This window comes from Micromys minutus (assembly GCF_963924665.1).
Source record: "Micromys minutus genome assembly, chromosome: 10".
Taxonomy (NCBI): Eukaryota; Metazoa; Chordata; class Mammalia; order Rodentia; family Muridae; genus Micromys; species Micromys minutus.
In genome coordinates this window covers 21,067,462-21,083,594 of record NC_137979.1, presented here as the reverse complement: position 1 = coordinate 21,083,594, position 16,133 = coordinate 21,067,462, and the positions used below count along the sequence as shown (strand labels likewise).

The window sequence follows — 16,133 nt, the reverse complement described above, 5'->3', positions numbered from 1 at the left end:
TTTCTGTGTGCTGTAATTTTTACCTGGGGAGGGGAATCTTTGTGTGGAGATAAAGTAAGGATTATTGCTTTGTATTATTTCGTCTTCGTAGGTTCTCCCCCCACCTGTTTTTTTTTGTTTTGTTTTGTTTTTTGTTTGTTTGTTTTAAAGACAGGGTTTCTCTGTGTAGCCCTGGCTATCCTGGAAATCACTCTATGGCCCAGGCTGGCCTCAAACTCAGAGATTGTCCCACCTCTGCCTCCCAAGTGCAGGGATTAAAGTGTGCCATCACCACCCAGCTAATAATCTATTTTGTAAGTTCTCTGCATTTTTATCTCTTGAATCATCACCAAAATAAGATCTTTTCCCAATACCAACCCCCTGAGCTCAGTGCAGAGCTGCTGAGCAGGAGGACCCGAGGTCACAGTGGCAGGCAGAGCAGGGGACAGGCTGCCTGACAGGAGGGAAGCCCAGCACTGAAAACTGCCTTCCCCAGAGTCAGAGGTCACTACAGCACCACAGGTTCAATTCCACTCTGGAGCAGAGAGCTTCTTTTGTTTTAAAGAACTGGGAAGAGTGTGGCGTCACTAAACTGCTGGGCAAACTCTGTCTTACTCAATAACAGACTTTCACAGGCTGAATGAGCCCAGATACTTTATTCTTGAGATTATTACATTAAAACCAAACATTTTTAAAGATACATATACATTAACACTGCTATTGGCTCTGGAGATAGTCATTTTTAGTTTACACTCTAGAAATACTCAAAATATAAAATACCAGAAAACAAACATAGCATTTACTTTGGTAAGATATATAGAAAGTAGTAATAATAGGTGCATTACAACAGATGCATGCTGGCCTCCAAAAGGGGACATTCAAGCTGAAACTTAAGGACAGGAAAAGACAAAACATGTTTAAAAGGAGGTTTATACCCTACAACTACATACATTATTATTTGTTAATAAAAACAAGATCGTGAAGACCTCTGAAAACTGAGGTCTTCTGGAAATTCACATTTCTATCTCAGAAAGGTTTTTCTTCTTAAAAAAAAATGTCACTTTGGAACTTTAAAGCAATGTGTCATTAGTGTTTTAAATGTCCCACCTACAGATGATGATGACATCCCTGAGTGACTAAGATCTAAGCCAGTGTTTCTTAACTTACATACATGCACCTGGGATTCTAAAAATATCAGGGAATGTGGACTGGGGTCCTGAAATTCTGCATTTCTAGCAAGCTGTGAGACCAACCAACACTGCTGGTCTTGATTTTAAGTCTACAGTAAGATATTTACAGGACTTTAAAACAGAATTAACTACACTACATACAATAAACAATGTCCCATTGTGGGACACATTTAAGCTATGTGAGCATCCTTTTTTTTTTTTTTTCTTCCAGTATTGCTACAGAGTCAGTAAAAATAACAAAGGGCTAAATTTTGCTCTCTTTATCAAATGGCTCACCCATCCTTAATAAGCCTTAATTAAGGTCTCATGTAAATAAATGCCCTTTGGATGTTTTCATACCTGCCCCTTCATGCTGAAGGGAGATTGTGTATTCAAGACTTCCAATCATAAGCAGGGAGGGGACTCAGTAATTTCTGGAACACGGAACCAAGAGTGGGAAGATGGCATGCCAGCAAAACACACATAACCAGATAAGTGAGATTGACATGACATAAAAATTAGCTTATCCCTGTCCTGTTTTTTTTTTTTTTTTTTTCAAAGTAAGCATTTCAACCACAGAATGCTAAAATGGCATCTGTAGCTTACACCACGGCCTCTGAGCAAACGCCACAGCTTTTGTTTTGCTTTTTTCTTCCCTCATTATGGTAGGCTTTGTTTCGGTTATCCCTTGACCACTCCATCCTGAAAATGTAACGCTGGCCGCAGTCTAAGTTCCTTCGACGCTCAGAATTCACACCACCTAGGTACTTCCTGTTCAGCTCCATCTCCATCACGCACAAACAAATTCCAGCATCAGTAGATAGTCTTGACATCAACCTTTTGTATCAGAGCACGCCCGAGGATGCTGCTCCCACCTGCTTTCTGCCATAGCTCCCGGTCCACAGTTCTTCCGTCACAGCGTACAACGGGTCATGTGGGCAATGTCCTTGACCTCTGGACAGTAGAGCACTGGAGGAAAGAAGAAGGGTTAGTGGCAACAGGAGGATACAACCTGACCCAGCATTCTTCGGCGCGAGGTACCCAGTGTCCTCCCTACACGGCCCCTCACCATTGCTAGGCAACGGACGCCGCAAGCGGCGCGCCGGCGCCAGGACCCTGTCCAATATTCGGCGAACCGCGCGCCAACCCGCACTTGGAGATCCCGCCCCCTTCTCGCTCTCCTCTTCCCCGTCGTCCTCTCCATCCTCTCCGCTTTCCTTGGCCGGGCTCCCCATCGGGTCTCCTTCACGCTCAGCCCGGGCTTTTTCTTCCAGCCGCGACCACAAGTCGGGGTCGAGCGCGATCTCCGTGACGCCGCCGCGCGGGAGCGGGGAAGGCGCGCGGCAGAACGGGCACGTGACAGCGCGGCGCAGGCGCACCACGCGCGCGGCCGTGCGGCTGCCGTCGCCCCGCGCCGCCAGCTCGCGCAGGCAGGCGGTGCACAGCGTGTGGCCGCAGCGGGCGCGCGCCGTGCCAGGCAGGCGGCGGGGCGCGCGGGCCCCGAGGTTGTAGGGTCGGAAGCAGATGTTGCAGTCCAGCTCACCCCGCTCGGGAAGAGAGGGCACTCTCATCAGGAGCTGCATCGTGGTCGCCGGGTCCCGAGGACTTCGATCCCGCGGCGGCTAGGACACAGAACGAACGAGCCCTTCTAGGGCCAGGGCTGGGGCCTGGGGCCCGCGCCGCCGCCTCCGTCCCCTTTTAATAGTGAGGCCCCGCCCTCGAGGCGTCATGCACAGATCTGCCGCTCCCTTCCGAGGCACGCGTTGGGGCGGCGGAGGCGCGAGGCTGGGCATGCGAGTGGGGGTGCAGCGGAGTGAATGCCCAAGACAATGCCAGAATTGCCTGAGGGAAGACGGGGGACACGCTCCACCCACTGCCTCCATGGCAGACTTCTTACCCCCAGCAAAAGCACCAGCGCTGTCACTTAAACCTACCTGGTGCAGATGCCCAGGTCTCCTCTTGCACAGTCACTGACCCAAGTCAAGTCTTCAAGGCCCTCCAAGGCCTATTTGTCACATGTTCGTGCTCTTTCACAACCCCCCCCCCGCCACACACACACACACACACACACACACACACACACACAAACATGTTTACTGTTGGTTCTGCCCAATTTTATTTGAGCTCCTGGATGTTTGGATCGTGCCCAGCCATAATTCACTCTGCCCTCATCTCTCCTTTTTTAATACATGACCTCTTGGGTTCTTTGGAAGGCTGGCTTCCCCAAATTCCTACCGCGACTCTGAGAGTTTGAGTCCAGCTAACATCTCGGCCCAAAGAGGAACTTAGATTCCGAGAGCATGGCCTCAGGAATGCTGGGAATCTTTTCCTTCCGGAGTATCCAGGCTTGGACACCCACACGATATGATGGTTGAAACGAAGCAGCCCTGCATGACTTCTGACTCAGGGGTCTGACTTCTCCCGCAGGTAAACAGGACGTGGAACTCACAACCCACATTCTCTCATGGTGTAGCACCCACACCCAGGCTGCCTCCTCATCCTCTCTTACCCGGGTTCATTCCCGGAGGATAATAAACACGGGCTTGACGCAGCTGGTTCCGGTGCAAACCCTAGTTGTGACACCACAGGCAAGTTACTTAATTTCTCTGGGCCTTGATTTCCTCATCTACAAGGTGTGGATGATAGTAAGGATCGAAAGAGCCTGTGTTTGGAAGGTGCTTTAAACGCTGCCTGGTACACAGTAAACATCAGATAAGCAAAGGTTATTATTATCCTTATCATCCCTGGCTCCAAGCCGGCTTTGTGTTCACTTTAACTTCCCTGTACCCAGTATTCCCCATAGACCATCTCCTGGTTAAGACAAGATGGATTTCCCTACATGTAGAGCATTTACCGGCTCATCACAGGTAAGATAGAGCTGGTTTTAACATTAGAGTTTTTAACACTTAGAGGGTAATCTTTGTTTTCTTTTGGGGACAGAGTCTCACTATGTAGCCCTGGTTGGTCTGAAACTGTGTGTAGTTCTGGATGACTTCAAGCTCACAGGAAATCTGCCTGCTCTGCCTCCTGAGTGCTGGGATTAAAGGCATTTGTTGCCATGCCTAACAACAGTAATCTTTTGCCCAGTCTAATTCGGAACTCGATATGTGGCCTAGGCTGATCTCCGCTCCTGCAGTCCTCCTGCCTCAGCTTCTAGGACACTGGGATTTTGGCTTCTGGAAAGTAATATTTTTTGGTGAGATTTACCTAAGGTTTATTTTGTTTTTAGTGATGTATGTTTGTGGGTCTGTGTGGGTGTGTGCACATTTGTACAGGAACCCCCAGAGTCCAAATAGCTGTCCCATCTTCTGAAGCTGGAGTTGCATGTGATTGTGAACTGCCCAGTGTGGCTTCTGGCAACAAAGCTGCATCCTCTATAAGAGCACACGTCACGCAGGCTTCCTTGGAACTCTGTATGTCCCCAGTGATCTTTGACTTCTGATCTTTCATGTTCTGCCTCCCAAGTGCTGGGACTACAGGTGTGTGTGTGCCTTCCTGCTTCAGTTTACCATTATTTTTAAGCAAGGAGCTCGGTGGCTTTTGTGGTCACTTGGGAGAACTTAGCCACTTATTCCAGGGACACTCTCATAATTCACACCTTCTGGGGAATTTATTTTTCCTTTGGAAAAGTGTGCCTCACATTTTAAAGATATCTTCAGGGGGCTGGAAATACGGCTCTGTGCTTAAGGCCTGCTGCTCTTCCAGAGGACCTGAGATCAGTTCCCAGCACTTATATTGGCCAGCTCATGGTTGCCTGTACCTCCAGCTTTGGATCTGAATCTTTTCTAGACTTCATGGGCACCTGTACACACCTGCCATAATACATGCATAGACACACATACACACAAAACAATCTTCAACTGATGGTAAGTCTTCATGTTTGTTTCTATATGCATGTGCATGCATGTGGATTCTTGTGTGTGGTTCATGCTATGGCACATGTGTGAAAATCAGTGGATAACCTCAGGAGTCCTCACTTTCTCCTTGTTTGGCTTTTCCCGTTGTTGCTAGTGGGTGTTTATTGTTTGTGAGGCAGAGCCTTATTATGTACCCCTTACTGGCCTCAAACTCAGAGATCTGCTTGCCTCTACCTCAGTGATAGGGTTAAAAGCATGCACCATCACGCCCAGCCTCACATCCCACCTTGCTTAGGACAGGGTTCCGAAGACCTGTATGCCATGATAGCTAGCCCAAAGGCTTCTGGGATTCCAAGGATTCCCCTGTATCCACCTTCTACCTGCTGTAGGAATCTGTGATTACAGACACATGTATTGTTACATCAGCTCATGTGAGGTCTATGGGTTCACACTTACATTCAAGCGCTTGACCAGTGAGGCATCATTCCCCAACCCAAATCTTATTCATCAAAGGCGGACTAAAACAATGAAGTGAGCACAAGGTGTCCCGCAGCCAATGGGCCCTCTAAGCTCATTTATACCTTCCTGTCATGTGTTCTACAGCCTTTATGGCCACAGACTCAAACTGATGATCTCCCTTTCCAAACCAGAATTCCTTCCATTTTTTCCCTCTTTCCCTTCCTTTGCTAACTCCTTACCCCTGGGTGGTACCTCCCTTCTCCCCACCTTCATGTGGCTGTATTCCCTCTCTTTCCCTCCCCTCCCCTTCCTTTATTGACCCATCCCCAAGCCTAGGCCATTTTGTCCCTTGAATAACCAATCTACCTACTTATCTCTGCCTTTCTTGAGATCCTGGTCCAAGCTGTTGTCATCATCTCTTGCCTCCCAGTCATTCACAAACTCCCAGTCCATTCACAAACACACTGGTCTATAGGCTTTCCCCCTCCACGTTATTCACAGAGAGCTCTCCAAACCTCAAACCAGTCACATTCTGTCACCACTTACACTCCTGTTTAAAATCTTTTAATGTAGCGAGTGCAGAACGGTGCCCAGATCCTTTATTCCGTCTCTCAGCATCTTTCAACCTACTACACTAGGCTTGTTGGCACAGAGTGCAATCCCAACACTTAGGAGGCTGAGACAGAATGATTGAGTTTGAGGACACCCTGGACTAACATAAACTCTGTTTCCAGTCACACAAATAGAATCGACTTCCCTATCTCAGCAGTGGATGGCTTTGTGACCAGCCTTCACCAATAACAGCAAGAGGCAGAGACTGTGTTCTGGAGCCTGGTCCTCCACAGCGGTGCGTGGAGGGGTGGAGCTGGAAGGCTACCCTGGGACCACTGTAGAAGGAAGTAGGGCTAGTTAGACCCAACAACTGCAGGTGAGTGCTGATTGCCTGACATCCCAGTGAAGAGATCTGGAATATTCCTGCTCAGCTAACCTGCTAAGTGAATACGGACACATGGAGCCCAAGTGAAAGGGCAGTGACTCCAGCCAACCCACAGGAGGATAAAAAAAAAAATGTTTAAGTGATGCATTTGGTTTTAAATGATCTTATTTTAAATTATGTCTCTGTGTGTATCTCTGTCTCTTTGTCGTGTGTGTGTGTGTGTGTGTGTGTGTATGTGCATAGAAGTGCCTGCTGAAGCAAAAAGAGGGTGTCAGATGCTACCCCAGGGGTGGAGTTTTGGGGGTGTGAGCTGCCTGAGGACCCTTGGAAGGGAATGGTGTCCCCTGCAAGCACAACATGCACCTTCACTGATCAGTCACCTCTTCAGCCCTCCTCCCCTCACCTCAATTTTATTTTTAACCAAAATAGACACTGTCCTGTTATCTTTAGGATCAGGATAATATTCTGAAATGTTCAGAAGGTCTTGTGGGCTCTGACCTCTGTGTCAGGTTCTTTTTGCTCTTGGACACTCTGGCTTTGGAAACTTTGGGATTCTATTATGGTTTGCATCTTAAATGTCCTCTAAAGCCATGCGTTGATAGCTTCGTTCCCAAGTGATGGTACTTTGGAGAGGGAATAGAACTATTAGGATTTACGTTAAGGGCTGTGTGAAGGCTGTATTGAGAACTCAGCCCCTTCCTCTCTGCTTCTCAGCAGCCACAGTGAGCAGTTTATTCCACTCTGATGGTGTGCCACAGGCTCAAAAGCAAATGGGCCAACCAGGTGCTGAAACCTAGAAATTCGTGAACCAGAAGAAACTTTTTCTCTTGTTTACCTCGGACATTTTGTCTCAGCAACAGAAAGCTGTCTGATACTACTTGCACGTTCCTTTCTGCTGCCGGGCCCTTGCACCCATTGCTCTCCTCACACTCTTGCTTTTAAACTCCTACTCCACCTGTTTTCAGGGTAGCCTCGCCATGGCCTGAACTCACTCTAGATGCTGTTAACAGCATGTGCTTCCCTCTGGACACTGGGCAACAGAAGTTTGTACTAGAACAGCGACCATGTGGTTGTCTCCCAGCAGCAAACTACACGAAGGCCATTCTGTGTCCCCATACCACACCATAGGGTGACTCGATGCCCAGATGCTCATAATAAGGTGGGTGAGAAATAATGGCAAATGTCTATACACAAAGGAGGTGTGACAACAAAGGAAGGTTTTCTTTACAAGGGACTCCCAAACGACCTCTGGAGGTAATCCTAAGAGGTTTTAAAGGGTGTTGAACAGAAGCAGGAAAAAAAAAAAAACAAACAAACAAAAATGTGTTGAGCTCTGGGGGAGGTGGCAGGAGAAGCGGCGCCTTGCGCTCCAAGAGAACTATTTAAGGAGAATACTATTTCGAATTGATAAATCCCTGTATGTTTGTCACAGAAGAACTAATCATAGCTTAGTCATACATCTTGCTTCTTTGAATCCTCCACGGTCTTCCAGAGTGAGTGGGAGGTTAGAGGGGTAGATGTGAACACCCATTAGCTGCTGCTGCTGGTTGCTAATCCAGTCAGTGAACGGCAGGCTGCTCCGCAGCTCTCTTGGAAATCTGTTGTGCAGAGTCTGCACTCAGATGTCAGGATCAAGGAAGGATGAGAAGGGTAGGAGGGTGCTGCCGAGGATACATTTCAGGGTGGCAGACTTCTCGTTTGCCTCGTGACCACTGCAGGTCGTACCTTCCCACCCCGCTTCCTTTCCTCCAAGAAACAGAGCCTGTAAATAGTGGCGGGACCTGAAGAGCCATTGGACTTCCCTGCTGCCTCCCTACCCGGCCTTTTGCTGGTTTCCCCCTCTGTGTATCCTCTCCACACAAACAGGTCTCACGGTACCACACTATCACATCACAAAACCACAACCCCAGTGACCTTTCCTATCTAGCCACAACAGAACTCTTTCAAGGAGACCTACAAGAAGATAAAACTTTAAAAACGAAGTGTGTGTGCAAGCTCGTGCATGCACACATGCATGGGCGTGTTTGTTTGTTCATGCTTGTGGGAGCAGTTAAGAGTACCGGCTGCTTTTGTGAAGGACCCGAGTTTGTTTCCCAGCATGTGCATGGTGCCTCACAATCATCTCTAACCCAAGTTCCAGGGGATCTGACATCCTCTCTCCTGTAGGCACAGGTACACCTGTGATGCACAGACATACATGCAGACAAAAAGCTCATACACATAAAACCTTAAAAGACAAAAGGGGGAGGCGGGGTGGGTGGTAGAGAGGTGGCTCAGTTGCTGCTCTTGAAATTCCCAGCATCCACAGAACAGCTTGCAATTGTTTGCAACTCCAGTCCCTGGGGAATCCAATGCCCTCTTCTGGCCCCTGTGACCATTAGGCTACAAGTGGTACATAAACCAAACGTTCAAGCAAAACACCCTCCTAAAAAGTCAAGTGGCTAAAAGGGTAATGGTGATTGCTGCCAACCATGACAACCTGAGTTTGATCCCTAGAACCCACCTAGTGGAATGGAGAGAACCAAACGACGTTTTCTGACCTCCAAAGAGCACTGCAGCATGTGCGCCCACACACACACACAAAATGAAAATTTAGAATGTAATGCCCAAAAGGTGGAGAGTGTTAGCTGCCTCTTTCATTAGGAAGGTAAGATTAGGGTCAGTGAAACTAAGGTGCATCACTAGTTTGAAAAGAAAGGATTACGGTTTGTACCAGGGTGCCTGGAAGACCTTTCAAGAGAACCATAACCCAGGGTGGGATGCCTGAACCACTCACATGAATGGAGAGAAAACTAGGGCTGAGAGCTTTCTAACAAAGGAGTAAGAGGAACTGTTAAGTGTGCCAGCACCCCTGAGGTCCCCACCCCCACCCCCGAAATTTCAGACGGTGTCCTGAGGATCAAGCTGAGATTTTATTTACAGTTCCCTGGGAAGTCTTACAGCAGAGGGACCATCTTTATTGCTTTAGGTTTATTGCCAGGAAGAAGACTGAAGTCCTCTGCTGCTCAGTACTAACTCCAGTTCAAGCCCAAGTTTTTCCCCAGACCTTTTACAACCCAGTCTTTGCCGGTGGCCCAAAGGGTGTCACTAAATCCTCCAAAGCACTGTTTTCTAAGGGCCACCTTGCCATTTCTGTGATACAGTCATTACATTTCTTTCTGCCTTTGTCAACATTTCTCTTCCCCAATGTTATCCCCTCTTTGTAAGCACAAAGTGTGAGCCTCGTTCTAGACTCCAGGCAGGAGGCAGGGGTCTGCTTTCCAAAGTTTATAATTTACTTTCTGCCAGGGCCAGCCTGGCTTCTATTGAACAAGTATTACAAAGTCCCATTCCCGGTGTAGGTTCATGCCCCCTTGATGACATTTCAAGGCCCATTTTTGAGATGCTCTCGATGTTTCTTTTAGCTGCTCCATGTTTTCTGGGTTTCAGCAATAGGGGGAAGAAATGAGCGGAGCGGTGCGAGACCAAATGGCAAAGAGGAGAAGAAGGCTCATGCCCTGAATTAGCGAGAAGGTCTAGCCCTAGGAAACTGCAGGGGTGTAGAGGGTGGGCGGGAGATCTACTTTCTCTCTCCTGCCTGGTGCCCCATGGTGAAAGGATATGGCTTTTTGTTCATGCCGGGACTCGTTGGTGGGCGGGGCTACCCTGATTCTGCCGCGGCAGCGCTGCGTGGGAGCCGGGTTTGGTTGGGGGGGATCCGGAGCTGAATGCAGGATGCAGGAAAGTAGTTTTCCAAAGGGTGCAATCACTCCGCGTTGGGTCCCCTCGCCCCCAACGGACTATTTCTTGGAATGCGATTTGTTTCCCAAGAGCGCATCTATTTCCATCACTGTTTGTGGCGTCAGCTGACTCAGCACCTTGAGAATGGGTAATTGAGAGGGCAGGTTTTGCTGGGTCACTAAGTAAGGACATGATGAAAGCCTAAGTGGGACCCACTGAGAAAGAGCCTCAGCTGTCTGACAGCTTGGCACTGTCTCCCTGGACTTCCCTTTGCAAATGCCAGCTCTACAAGAAGGTCGGTCATTCCGTCCATTCAGGGTTGGACAGCATGAAAAGGGGGAGAGAAAGGAATTCTGTCCCTGAATTTCCAACTCACCTGTAGGGAGCCCAGATGTTCCATCAGCTGCTCTGCACTGGACACACCCAGTAAAACTGAGCTGACACCCTCGCTTCGGAGACACCAGGCTGAGACCAGAGGAGAGGAAAGACCAGATAGATCACATGTGGGCACTCAAGACTCCAGAGGTGTCTGAAGAGGGTCCTCTCCAAGAACAAACTAGTCTAGAGAGAGGTTTAGGAAGTCTCAGAGGCAGGGCCCCTGCAGGGTCTCACCTATAGCAAGTTGGGCCACGGTGCAGCCTAGCTGGTGAGCAATGGGGAGAAGGTCCATCACTCTGGCTTGTTGCTTCTTGCCATCCTCACTCTGTGCTTGTTCTTTGAGCCACTGGTAGCCCTGGAAGCCAAGAAGAATCAGCAAAATGTCCTACCTACCCCCTCTTTGACCATAAATCAGCCTAGGTAGTCCAGCCTTGCCTCCCAGGGCCACCAAGTCTGACCTTGACAGGGGCCTTGCAAGTATCCAGAACTCGCCCATCATACTTGCTAGTAATGAGGCCGCACGCCAGGGGAGACCAAGTGACTGAGCCAACACCTAAGAGCAAGAGGATTCGGTGTGGAACGGGGACAAATGTCATGGGTCAAACGGGAAAGGGGGGACGAGGGTCTGCACACCAATTTTGTGGTAGAGCTCAGGCAGCTGCATCTCCACCTTCTCCCTCTGAAAGAAGTGGTTCTCCGCTTGCTCACACACAGGAGGGATCAGATTGAACTGTCTGGCCATGGAGTAGGCCTCCTGGGTTGGTGTGCAAAGGAGACAAGGGTCAGAGCAATCCTTTGTTTTCTTCTTTCTCAGTCCAGTGAGGTATGGACTAGTCATGAGGAAAGGGAACCAGATATGGAGTGTGTGTTTGTGTGTGTTTGTGTGTCTGTATGTGTGTGTCACATACCATGATTTCTGTAGCACTCCATCTGGATGTCCCCCAGTATAGGGCCAGGCCCTGGTTGATGACATAGGTCATGGCTCTTACAATCTCTAAGTGCACAAGAGAGAAAAGGCCTTGATGTTTGATGCATGGATTCCTAGACTCCAGATCCACTGCACCGAGACTATCTATCCACCGCCACACGAGCCCAGGCACACCCTGCAGAGTATCTATTCTTCACCCTAGGATCTGATCCTCTGCCACTGAGATTGGGGGATATGTGAGTGGGGGAAGGCTGGCTTCCAGCTGCAAGTTTGAGAAAGTGCCCGGTATTGAAGAGCTGCCAGATTTGGGGTGCTGGTTCTTACCCTCCATAGGGCTGTTAGGGTCTGAACGATTGGCAAATACAATGTCAACGTATTCCAGTTGGAGGCGGTCCAGGGATCCTTGCAAACCTGAGGGGGGATGGGGAGGAAGAAAGGTAAATACCACCTTCAATAAAAATATCAGACCATACCCCCTTGACATGGTCAACTTAATCCTTCACCTCAGGACATCAGGAACATTCCCAATTCCTCTGGTCTCCATGGCTACCCACCTCAGGTGTCCAGGCACTGACTCTCACCTTCAATGATGTGTTTGCGACTCAAGCCACGCTCAGTTTCTGCCCTGTAGGAAAAGGCGACGTCAAGGAGGGGGTTATCTGGAGCTATGAAAAACTGGGGTGTTGTGAGTCCTTACCTGCAGGTGTAGAGCAGCAACACCCCACTCTTATCCCATATACCACATATCCTTTGTAAGTTATCACCCCAGTTACTTACTGTCCTCCCCAAAAAATCTTGGTGGTGATGACATAGCTTGATCTCCTGGAAAAAGTAAAACGATTATTTCCAGCAGGAAAAAAAAATGCTATTTGGTTGACTATGTTTCCAGTAAACCCTCTCAAACAGTCTCACCTCCAACCTTTGCTCTTGAGGATACTGCCTAGGGTTCTTTCAGCCCTGAAATAAAGACAATGTAAGGACACTCATCTTCCCAAGATAGATCAATTTCTTCCTCCCAGACTGTCTTCTCTAGTAGAGAGAAGAGTGGGGGAACAGGAGCCACTTTGGAGTCTCAGCTTTATTTTGGACAAAGGTGAGGAGGGGCACCTAGAACTAGGAGTGTATAATTTTTATTCATTCACTTATGTTGTATATCAACTATGTGCCAAGCCCTATTGTAAGTGCTTTAAGGGGTAGAATAAAAGGAGGCAAGAGAAACAGACTGGTTTGTTCTCTCTTTCCTCTGCCTCTGTAAAATTCCAGCCATCCTCCTAAGCCTAGCTCTGCCAGTCTGTGGGGGGGCCTCTCGTCATAAGATTGCTCACACAAGTCTCCTCTCTTCTTGCCTCCCACTTTTAGAAACAAGATCTCACTTTGTAGCCCAGGTTGGCCTCAAATCCTCAACCCTCCTCCCTTATCCTTCCAATACTAGAACTATAGGTGTGCCGGCATGCCCAGCCTATATAGTTCTGTTAGCACACAATTACGGGCTATGACAAGCCTGAAATTATTGAAACACTGTATATTGCTGGACCTTTCATATGTCCCTTGTTTGTATAACCACTTAGACTCCATATTTTACAAGCTTATGTAGCCCTCTTCCCTGAAACCGTGCATACGTTTTGCTGGCCTCTATGAAGGGTCTTGAGAAGACAGGGTCCACGGAGGTGGGAGAGCTCTGGGTTGAGCAGCAAATATGTGTATGAAGTAGACATTTACTTAATGTCAGAAGGTCATATAGAGTGTCATAGGTGCTCACTGGTTATGGCCAATTCTGGACAGTTGGGTAAAGGCTTCTTGGAGGAGGAGCTGACACTGAGCTAAGTCTTGAAGAAGAGTGTATATCAAATAAAGAGGCAGAGAAGGACATGCAGACTATGGCTTCTTCCAATGTAAAGCCATAGGCATGTGATGTGATGCATTGTGTTTGAAAATACGGCTTTGTAATCTTCAGGATACAAGTTGTGGGAACTACAACTCCCATAATGCACAGGGTGGCTACTAGCCTGAAAAGTTGGAACTTTATTGTTCCCAGAATTCCCAGGTCTTTTTTTTTTTTTTTTTTTTAAAGAGGGAAACAAGAATCCCTGATGTTCTCGCAACCTGCCTTCCAAATATAACTTTACTCGTTCACCCCAGTTCTTACTTTCCTGCTGCGTACACTTCAGCAGTGTCAAACAGGTTTACACCGTGATCATAGGCTACTGTCAGGAGATCTTCTGCTGTCTAGGGAGGTGAGAAAAAGTTGAAGATGAATGGCTGCTCTTAGTTACTTCACTGCCTGCATCTTAACCCACAGCACTTCAGCCCTGGTCCCCACACGCTCTCTCCGTTACCCATCCTCTAGTTTCAGACCCTTTCCTCCGTCCCCATGTTCTTCCAAACCCACTTCTTACTCCCTCACAACCACCTGGACCCTGTTTCTAGGTCCCATCATGTATACCTCATCTGAGGTCTGAGAGCCAAATGTGACCCAGGTACCTGCAAGAGAGAATTCAGAGCCCTGAGAATTGTGGGAGATGGGCCATAAAATAATGAATGCCCTTTTCCCTGAGCTTCTAACTCACCAAGGCCAAGACAGGACACTCGGAGTCCAGACTTTCCTAGGTTCCTGCAGGATACAGAAGCAGCAGGAAAGATGAAGCCTCCACTGGGGACTTGGATTATCAGTCCCCAGCTCCTGTCCTTCCAAGTCCCCAAGGGTCTCAGTCCAAAGAAACCAGACCCAATGGGCTGATGGGACGGACAGTGCTATCCCATAGCAGAGGCCCTAGGAATGTTGTTGAAAGAACAAGTAAACAAAGAGGTAATCTGTTTAGTGCCTCTATCCCCTCCTATCATCTCGGCCTTCTGGGTTGTCTTTCTTCTGGGCGAGGTCCTGCCTGTGTCTGAGCCGTCTCTGGTATGTATGGAACAGTGGGATTTGTAAACTGGCTGCTTGTGAGTTTGAGAACAGTTAAGGAATGCCACACTATGATAGTGAAATAAACACCAACTCAGGCACGCGGGTGAAGCCTCAGTGGAGGCAGATGTGGGGATGGGGAGGCTTTGACAGGAAAGTCCAGCTCTCTCTTCCTCTCTTCACTGACTTTTGAGACTGAACTAAGAAATCCTCCTCCTTCCGAGGCACAGGTTAAACAGCCCTGCTTCCTAATCAAGGCTGCTATGGGGAGAGGGTTGGATACTTCAGAGGACAAAGGTGGGTCACATTAATGACTCATTCCCAAGCAAAAGGGCTCCCTGTGCTCCTTCTCAGAGTCTCGCTGGCCAACAGCCCTCTGAGTTAAAGTAAAATTCCCACAACCCTTCCCGCCAACTCTTGTCTTACTGCGTGAGGGTGAAAGATGTGGTCCATCCTTCCAAATGTCCCTTCCCTCTCTCCTGACTTGATCTTACCCTGGAAAGGTTGAGGGAGACTGGCCTCGGGGCTGGTGGGGGCCATATCTGGGTCAGGCGCCCCAACCGGCCAGAGTGTGATGCTGTTTCCCTCCCTCCTCTCCCCAGGACGCCAACCCAAGGACACTCCATTGGAGGGGGGTGGGGGAAAGCAGCCTGGAGATCCAGGCGTTCCCCGCTTTTTTATGAGTAAGGAGGACAACTCAGGGGCATCGTTTAGGTCTGACAGAACTCTGTCAACCTTGGTAAACTTGCTTGCAAAGTTGGGGGACTAACTGGCACTAAGAAAGCGAGTATCCGTGAGAGTGAAGAGGGGGACTGAACTAGACCTTTAAGCTAAGTTTGAAGGGGTCTAGGTGGCTAACCCAGAAAGCCTCAGGGTCCCAAAAGAGGAGCGAATGGATAGGATGCCCAACCACCCCATACCTGTATTTCATGCCAGTGCTTCGGCCGGTGCTCTCTCGAAGGGCCCCAGCAGGTGCTGGGGGTCGGGGTACCACTGCAGCTCGTGACTTGGAGCCCGATCCTCCACCCCCCGGAGGGTTCCCATGCCCTCCACCCACTGGCCCCCCATTGCCGCCCCCAGGACCTGGCCGGGGTCCACAGAGACGGTCCTCACTGCTCCGGCTGCGAAGGTTCTGCTCGGTACACGCGATAGACACCTGCATGCCGGATGGCCAGGGCGGAGGAGGGGGTTCCGAGGGAGCGGGAGGAGGGAGCAGGGAAGTCGAGGGCAGACACCGATGGGGTAGTAGCGCGATCCTTGGGAGAGCGGGAAGGCTGAGGAGGCTGCAGCTAGAGCCACCAGACGGGATCGGGCCCGCGGGGGCGGGCTGCTGGAGGTCGCGGGTTTTGCGGCGGGAAAGGAAAACCGTGGGGTCGCCCGGAGTGGTGGGTATTTAGGTTCTGGGGGCTGTGATGAAGGGAGTAGGAGGACAAACAGGTAAGGATAAAGAAAAGTCGAGGACGGTCTTCAAGGATAGCTACCCGGGAACAAGGGGTAGCGAAAGACGGGTGCCACTTCAGCTGGAACCGCTGCGGGACCGCTGTGCTCCCAGCCGCGTCCGCAGAGAGCCCAGCTCATTAACATGCAGGCCCCGCCCCTTCATCTGCATGGAACCGCCTGCCTCTGAGCCGAACAGGCTGCTCATCTACATAAGCTCCGCCTGCGGCAGGCTCCCGGACTTAAATAATCAAGTGTGCCTTGACCAGAAGATCCAGTTTTAGGAACACGGTTCTCACTTTCGGTACTTGGAGCCTGTCAGCTTTCATTTCGGTCAGTGGTGGAATGAAACGCTCGAGAGGGCGTT

The 16,133-nt window shown here is 49.4% G+C and overlaps 2 protein-coding genes across 2 annotated transcripts; both read right to left on the bottom strand.

The window, feature by feature from the left end:
* Window positions 1–801: 801 nt before the first annotated feature.
* Window positions 802–2,731, bottom strand: RNF227 (ring finger protein 227; the record flags this gene model as incomplete). The annotated part of the gene is made up of 2 exons (XM_080923891.1): window positions 802–2,117; window positions 2,218–2,731. 2 exons carry the CDS (start codon window positions 2,729–2,731, stop codon window positions 2,062–2,064), a joined length of 570 nt encoding a protein of 189 aa, XP_080780017.1. The 3' UTR covers window positions 802–2,061.
* Window positions 2,732–10,180: 7,449 nt separating this feature from the next.
* Window positions 10,181–15,491, bottom strand: KCNAB3 (potassium voltage-gated channel subfamily A regulatory beta subunit 3; the record flags this gene model as incomplete). Its single annotated transcript, XM_080923668.1, has 14 exons — window positions 10,181–10,258; window positions 10,498–10,586; window positions 10,734–10,854; window positions 10,958–11,052; window positions 11,133–11,253; window positions 11,408–11,493; window positions 11,752–11,838; window positions 12,009–12,052; window positions 12,205–12,249; window positions 12,340–12,384; window positions 13,574–13,653; window positions 13,871–13,908; window positions 13,995–14,038; window positions 15,250–15,491. 14 exons carry the CDS (start codon window positions 15,489–15,491, stop codon window positions 10,181–10,183), a joined length of 1,215 nt encoding a protein of 404 aa, XP_080779794.1.
* Between the last annotated feature and the right edge of the window lie 642 nt (window positions 15,492–16,133).